Raw genomic sequence first — 7,928 nt, 5'->3', positions numbered from 1 at the left:
CGCGCAGGACAGTGGACATCGTATTGATCATAATATTATATTTATAAGTAACAATGGGGAATGCTAACCCATGACGATTGACGAAGACGATCTGAACTTTGAGTAGAAATTTTAGAAAACAGGCAATGGATTATTCGACGGAATATCAACAATACTATCAGCAGCAATATCAACAACAACAACCACCGCCAGCGGCAGCAGCTGAAATGCAGTCCTATTACGCATATGATCATCAACAGCAGCAATACCAATATTACCCTTCTCAAGATTACCCCACAGCGTCTTATCCACAACAATTTCACCAAGAATCCACCTCCACTCATCCTCCCGGTGTCCCAATCCCCCCCCACCCCACCCCCTTTCCTTATCCCCCTAATGCCCCTTTCCCCCCTGGAATTGGAATTGGAATTGAACAGCCATCCAATCTGACGCTGTTTTCTGGGACTGCCGCCGCGGCACAGAGGAGCGTGCGACCGCAGGTGAAGTATTCGAGTTTTGCAAGCAAAAGCAATGTTTGATTTATTTTTTCCATTTTGTTTTCTTATTTTTCCCTTTTCAATTGTTATTGCTTTCAAAGGAATTTGTAATCAAGTGCTCTTGATTTGTTCTTTCAAAATATAAAAAATAAATAAAATAACGAACTGCGGAGCAATTTCCCCCCCCCCCCCTGATTTCGTCATGATCTTCATCCGAGGCAGCCGTTATTCATAAACTACTAGTTTTTGGTATGATTACGTATTTGAGTATATTTTGTGTTTTTTTAAGTGGAGAAACAACTTTTGCTTGTGTTCCCGTGAGGGCTTTATGTGAAGGCTATAAAAGGGGAGCTGTTATAAATGAGCTCCTCATTTAAGGCCTTTATTTGATAGAAAAGAGAAGCGCTTGTTCTCCAATGTTCTAAGCTCAACTGAGCCCAGTTGAGGAAGCTCTAACTAGTCACTTGCTCTTCAAAGTGATCTTGAAGATGTCGATAAACAAGATGATGGACTTTAGAATTTGGCTTCTCAGCTTGGCTCGGCTTAGCTTTTTTGCTTCCTGGCTCGATATGTTATTTCCTTTCCTGGTCCCAAACTTTATACTGGGTTGAAGATTTTGCAATTGACATCTATTATTATGTTGAAGTAGATACTTCGCGTGCTCACTCAGGCATGTATGGGAATATCATCAGGAAAGCAAGCTGATAGGTATTGAATTCTTGGCACTTAAAATCCCATTTCTGGCTTAGCCACAAACCTCTAGAGTGACCAGGTGTGATTTACGCAGCAATTATGGCTAGGTCTTTTGTTCCTTTTTAGGCAGCAATGGATCTTTGCTTTTGAGCTCCCATGGGCATCTTGGCAACCTCTCTAGATGTGCCTAGTGTCTATTATTGCTAACTTGGCCACGATCCCTAGAGCGACCAGACATAGTTTATGCGGCAATTGTGGCCCTAAAGCTTAGGTTTATAGATGATGGATCTTTACTGGTTGCTTTAGAGCTCCTGTGGACATGTTGGCTTCCTTGCCAGAAGTGATCTCTCAGATCAAGTGCGTTACTGCTGCTTAAATGTCTGGCACTGTAGTTGTTTTATGTGGTGCATCATACAGTTAGATGCGGCAGAACTTTTGACAACCAGTGATCTAGGTTGTTAGATGACTAAATTTCAGCACATTGCTCTTTTCGGCTTTGTGGTCAGTTATGGTCTTATGAATCTCTTCTTTTTCTTGCAGGATAAGTCCACTACATTATGTGTTCCCACAAGCACATGTTTGTAGTATTCATGAAGAATACTGAACAACGTTTTCTGCCTTGTATGATATGATATGTAAACATGTTTTTATTATTATTATTATTATTATAATATTATCACATCTTTAGAGAAAAGAAGTTTGTAATTCATCTAATGCATGTCATTGGATCATACCTTTCGTTCCTGGTTCACTTTTGCTGGTTTGTAAATTATTGTAACAGTTTCATGATTTATTTATTGTAGCTCTATCATATGGTAGATTCTTATGCAGTAGTTGTTTGTTTTCCAAAAATGCAGTAGTTATTGGTGTTTGTAATTCAAGTTCTTGGTATCCCATATCACCACTACTTAAATAATTAACTTTTCATTCTCAATTTTGTTGAGAGTAAAAATGAATGTAAATAAATAATTAATCATCTCTTGTGTTGCTATCTTGTTAAACTTGTATCTTTTTGACTTAGCAGTTATATTATTGAATGTTGCACTTTATCTTGGAATGCTATGTTGCAGTTTGGCCAATCTGCATGTAGGGGTGGAGGTAGAAAGGGTGGCAAACCCTTTCGAAGAGGTGGCCGATTAGTTGGCCGGGGACGTGGCCATGGTGCAATATCAAATTCTACACCTTCAGCTGCTGTTCCTGGGCAGACATCATCATCTATACCAGGACAAGTGCCTGGTGCTCCAACCCGCCCACCTCCACCTATGGCATGGTGCGAACTTTGTAGGGTTGACTGCAACACACTGGAAATCTTGGAGCAGCACAAAAATGGAAAGAGACATAAAAGAAATTTGCGAACACATGCAGACTTGCAGAATCTCAATAAATGCATAGCTGGACAGCAGAATATTCAAATGCCTAATTCTGGAAGCCAGCCAGAAGTTAGTCAGCCTGAGAAAGTTGAGGAATGCAGGGAAAAACAACCCCTTGAGAGTTTACCCTCCCAAACTCTTCTTGGTAATGCTAGTAATGAGACTGAGATGCAGAAAAATACAGTGGATTCAGTTAAAGAGCCTCAAAGGAAGTCAAGGGATCAACCTGATTCTCGGGGCTGTGGCTCCAAGCGTAAGATGAGAGGGGGCCGAGGTGGTAAATACATGAGAACTAACGAAGGGGGCCCCAGGCGGCCTATCGAGCCACCCAAACCTAAAGGAGTGATTCCTTTAATATGTGAGTTGTGCAATGTTAAGTGTGAGTCACAGGTTGTTTTTGACAGTCATTTGGTCGGTAAAAAGCATCTAGCCAATGTTAAGCGGTTTCATGGCCACCGGGCTTTATATGGAGAAGCAGCGCTCCAATCACTTTACCCTGCAAGCTTTAACAGTCTCTCATCTTCTGTTATTACTCAAGTTCAGCAAGGTGTTAATGACCCTCAGGTTGTTCTGGCTCAGCTGCTGACATATGTACTTTCCCAAGCCCAAGCCCAAGCACAAGCACCTGGATTACTAGCTGAACAGTTACGTGGACTAGCTGCACAAATACCAGGATTAGTAGGTATGGTGGCTCCAGCTCCTGCTCCTGGGTCAAGTCAGGAAACTCAGTATCAGCATGACTTTCGGACTCAAAGATCAATGGCCACAACAGAAGAGGGGAGTAAAAATACTGTTATGGTCGAAGCTGAAGATCAGCAGCAATCTATTGCCACAGATTTAGAATCCCCAGAAACAGTAGGTATTGAAACCAAAGAGAAGAATGCAAGTCTTCCTCAGGATAAGAAGATCATATCATCATTGGAAAATCCAGATAATACTGCCTCTGCATCAAAATGTGAAGTTGCATCTGGAGGTGAAGCTGTCCAGCAACAACATGGTGATGATCTGGTTGATTCGGAGAATGAACAGGATCTGGAGCTGCATAATGAAGAGGATGCCAAAGAGGATACGGTTGAGGCTCTGCAGTTGCAGAACAATGAGTAAAGCGAGTAGAATATTGTTTGGATAGCTTATCCAATTACATAGATCTGTCTTTCATTTTGGATGGCTTAGCTGTTTTTTGGTAATACATATTTATGCTCAGATTTCCCAAATGTTGGTGAAAAATTGCAGCAGTGCTGAGATGTTAGATTCTTTAACATGTGACAGATGAGGAAGAGGAACTTAACAACACCCAATAAATTATAAATTATTGCATTGATGCTAAATTTGTCAATTTCATTCTTTTAAAAGACTTTTCAGAAAAAGAAAAAGGGAAAGAGAGAATGGCTATTACTGCTTGTTGTTTAATTGCTGGGACATTCTTTTTACGGTTGGACAATGGACACACAAATTGAAGTTAATAACCATTTTTCAACCGTTGGGCACAAGTATAAAAACAGAATAAATTCAGCTGCGACTTATAAAAAAGTTGGCTTAAATTTTATGAGTGTTGTTAAGTTATATTGTAATCTAATTTACAGCTATGAGTGAACAACGGGAATCTGCGCATGGTGGATTCATAATCTACTGCTTTGATTTTTTTACACAATTTTAATACAAAGATCTCAAATTTAAATATTGATCTATCAACCATCAAATTATAATTTTTATTTAAACCATTCTTAAATTTTAATGGTAACTTTAGGATTAATATATAAGTTACATCTTAGCGTAATTTTTTTTTTAAGTCTATTATACATCTTAGCGTAATTTTTTTTTTAAGTCTATTATACAGAGATGTTAACGACATTACATCAGATATTAAATCAGACATTACAATTAATATTTATATTTTAAACCCTTTCTAATATTGGAGAGGTACGTGCCTACTCCACTCACATTTCGTAAGGGAGAGACTGTCCCCACTCAATTATATTATTAATTGAAGGAGTACTGAAATTAACCCTCATAAAACTCTTATAGAGTCTCAAATCCTTGCATAAGTGTAAGGTTCTCCTATTAGACTAAATACCCATTGGTATCTTACAGTAACTTAATATTGTTTTTTTTTTATTTTTTTATTTTTAGAAGGTAACTTAACATAGTCCTAATTTGTATCAAAAGAAAAAAAAAAAAAGTCCTAAATTGGCGGGGGTGTTTTCGATATCCAATTCTTCCACCAACTCATCGATTCACTCACTTCCCACTTTCCCAGACCCCAATGGCCAAACCCTATCGCTAACGCTAACAAGCGAACTTCAATTTTAATTTGAAATGACTGTCATCTCTCACTGTTAATCAAGTCCCAGATTGTCTCACCACGTTCGATTCAAAACAGTTCACTTAAATTCCCTTGCCCAGTTGCCCTGTGCCTCTGAATTCTGGCACTTACTATCCGTCGTCTATCAAATGTGTTCACTGCAATCGCAACATTTTCTGAATTCACCACTTCTTATCTTTCCAAAGTTCAATGATAACCGTAAATTTCACCTAAACAGAACCCGTAATTTTGGGCAAAGAATAGGGGCGTTATCGTCCGTAGAAGAATTTCTGCCGAATGCCACTAGGCGGAAGAAAGACTCACTGTGGAGAGGAGGATTCAGTCTAGGGGTAGATTTGGGATTATCCCGCACTGGCCTTGCCCTTAGCAAAGGCTTCTGTGTCCGTCCACTGACGGTAATAAACAACATAATCATTTTTTAATTATCAATTAATTTGCAGTTAAATTCCTCTCATTTTCAATTTGAAATAATGTTGGTTTGTTTTTCTAGGTTTTAAAATTGAGAGGAGAGAAACTTGAGTTACAGCTTCTAGAGATTGCTCAACGAGAGGTAATTCTTGGTTCTTATGAGCCTCAATTGAATTTGCTTTCAAAAAAAAAATTACGTTGGTTTTATTATTGTGATGGAGGGATGTAGGAAACTGACGAATTTATAATTGGGCTACCGAAATCCTGGGATGGAAGTGAGACGCCTCAGTCCAACAAAGTTCGAAGTGTTGCTGGAAGACTTGCTGTTCGAGCTGCTGAGAGGTCATTCTCTGATATCCTAATCACAGCGATCTTTTCGTTCAGTTGCCATTTTGCAATCTTTTTCACAGTCTTAAACTCCACAAGTGTTGGAATTTGAAAGGTCATAGCTTGAGACAAATAAGAATTTAAGATATTCTGGTTGCTATTCTCTAGTATTATTATTTTGCCTTTAATTTGGTCCTGTGAAGTATCACTACATGTATGTAAATGTAACTTTGCTTTAGTGGTAATTTTTGTACATTTTTTTTTCAAAGAATGTAATTTTTTCCCCCAAAAAATTAACTAAAATTTTCTTTTGCTGGAGGCTAGAACTTTCACTTCTTCCTTTCGGATATGGATTATTGATGTCAGATTTTAAATTTTAGGGGTTGGAGAGTGTACCTGCTGGATGAGCACAGGACATCAGCAGAAGCCGTAGACCGTATGATTAACATGTAATTATTTTCTCAAAAGCTTTCCTTTTGTTGGATATATTATTAATCCTTGCTTATATGGAAAATGTAAAACGATTGTGGTGATTATTGCTTGTGGAATAGCTCTTTTCCTTGTTTTCTTTGTTTGGATAAACCAAAAGAAACTATATGTTGTTCGGAAACAGTTTGAATCATGAAGGGGCAATGTAGAGTGACATGGCTGTTTAATCAGGTCAAATATGCTTTGTATTTGACTGCACTTTGTTAATTCTAATAAGGAGACATCACAATTTCACTGATGCATATTAACTATATTTAATCGTTTGATGGAGAAAGTGGATTTGGTGAATGTGGGAGACTCTTGATTCCTGTTGCAGTTAAGTTGGGTTTAAATTTTTGGTTGGAGATAATTCACTATATACTCTTTCAGGGGCCTAAGCAAGTCTGCTCGGCAAACAAAAACTGATGCCTATGCTGCTGTGGTACGCCAGGAATCCATCACATTTGGTCACCTTATGAATATAATTTTTTGGTAGCATTCCTGAAATACAGGATAAAGTGGTCTTTATTTCTTGTATTTATTTATATTCTGACTGCAGATATTACTAGAGAGATACTTTTCCATGTCAGGCCAGGGCACGGAAATTGTACTGCCCAAGCGGGTGGATTTGCAAGAAAAACTTAGAAAGGGGGCGCTGGACAATGATTTTTTCCCAGATAAACCTGAGGGGTGATTATTGTGCAGTGTCCTCTTCCAGTATTATTCTAGTCTTGTTTTAAGACATACATAGGTCGGATGGCCTGAAACCAGCATTGATGGGAATGGTCGAATGGTCCGTGATTCCTGATGCACAAGCATTGACAGGAGAAAGAAAGCAGAAGAATCGACATGAAAATGACTTATCATATTGGCATATTGTGATCCTTGAATGCAAGTGTTTATATATTCCCATTCAAGAGCATGTTTTATTTTTCTAAGTTATATGTTTTGTTGCATTCTTTATCTTGTTTTTGGTTAAGGCTTGTTTCATATATTTACACAATTTAACAAGTGAAATGGAGAAACGTCATAAGGTTTCAGAAGTATTATCTCTTACTGTAATAGAAGGACTCTGCAATGATTTATTCCTCTTATGTTGACTCGGAAATTCTATTAGGAATAGCATCACTACAAGTCTACAATGATAAAACAAATTTAATATTTTTGGTTTTATTTGGATGACATCCTTCTTCACGGTTTGATTCAATTGCTAAAAACGGTGTTAAGAATATTATTGAAGCCGTGAACATTTGAATCTTGAGCAAGTAATGGGCAAGGATCTCGTCAAAGATCAATCAGGATCCAAACTGAAGTGTATCTGAATAAGAGTAATGAATTGACTTGAACAATCTGACAAGAAAATTAATAAAGATTCAAACGAAAGGTAAAACAGATCAGAGAATGAACAGAGACACAACAGATTAAATGGTTCAGCCACTTAGTGACCTACATACACAGGGAAGAGGAACTCAATGAGCCTCTTTGATTATTTCAATAGAGATCACAAGAAATTATAGAACTGTTTTCAGGGAATTGAATACCAGTGTAACCGCCAGCTTTATAACAGAATGCAGCTGCAACTTGCATTTCCAGATTGCTTAAGCTGCTCGTGTGCTGTCCAAGCTGCTCATGTGCTGTCCACATGCCTCACTTAATTAACCACCAAAGCACTAAAATGCTATGCCGTTTTGATGCTTATGGAAATTCCACAATGGAATCAATTAGAAGGTCACACGAGAAGCACATGACTAACTTAAACATCAATAAGGCTGATATGCTGCCGTTTCAGTATTATGGTTTTGATTCATATAGAACGCAACATTGTCAAAGGTGAGTTGAGAGGTCAATCGGTTCTCTTTTGAT

The 7,928-nt window shown here is 38.1% G+C and overlaps 2 protein-coding genes across 2 annotated transcripts; both read left to right on the top strand.

Moving 5' to 3' along the window:
• Positions 1-3,860, top strand: LOC102607609 (uncharacterized). The gene is made up of 2 exons (XM_006490788.4): positions 1-479; positions 2,240-3,860. Exons 1-2 carry the CDS (start codon positions 126-128, stop codon positions 3,641-3,643), a joined length of 1,758 nt encoding a protein of 585 aa, XP_006490851.2. The 5' UTR covers positions 1-125; the 3' UTR covers positions 3,644-3,860.
• Positions 3,861-4,715: 855 nt separating this feature from the next.
• Positions 4,716-7,108, top strand: LOC102607908 (hypothetical protein). Its single transcript, XM_006490789.4, has 6 exons — positions 4,716-5,257; positions 5,353-5,412; positions 5,500-5,612; positions 5,978-6,046; positions 6,456-6,507; positions 6,625-7,108. The coding sequence occupies exons 1-6, from the start codon at positions 4,991-4,993 to the stop codon at positions 6,757-6,759; spliced, it is 696 nt and encodes a 231-aa protein (XP_006490852.1). The 5' UTR covers positions 4,716-4,990; the 3' UTR covers positions 6,760-7,108.
• Positions 7,109-7,928: the final 820 nt, after the last annotated feature.

Source organism: Citrus sinensis, chromosome 3 (genome assembly GCF_022201045.2).
Source record: "Citrus sinensis cultivar Valencia sweet orange chromosome 3, DVS_A1.0, whole genome shotgun sequence".
In the NCBI taxonomy this organism is placed as follows: domain Eukaryota; kingdom Viridiplantae; phylum Streptophyta; class Magnoliopsida; order Sapindales; family Rutaceae; genus Citrus; species Citrus sinensis.
Note: the sequence above shows the minus strand (reverse complement) of the source record. Positions and strands in the feature narration are given on the sequence as shown.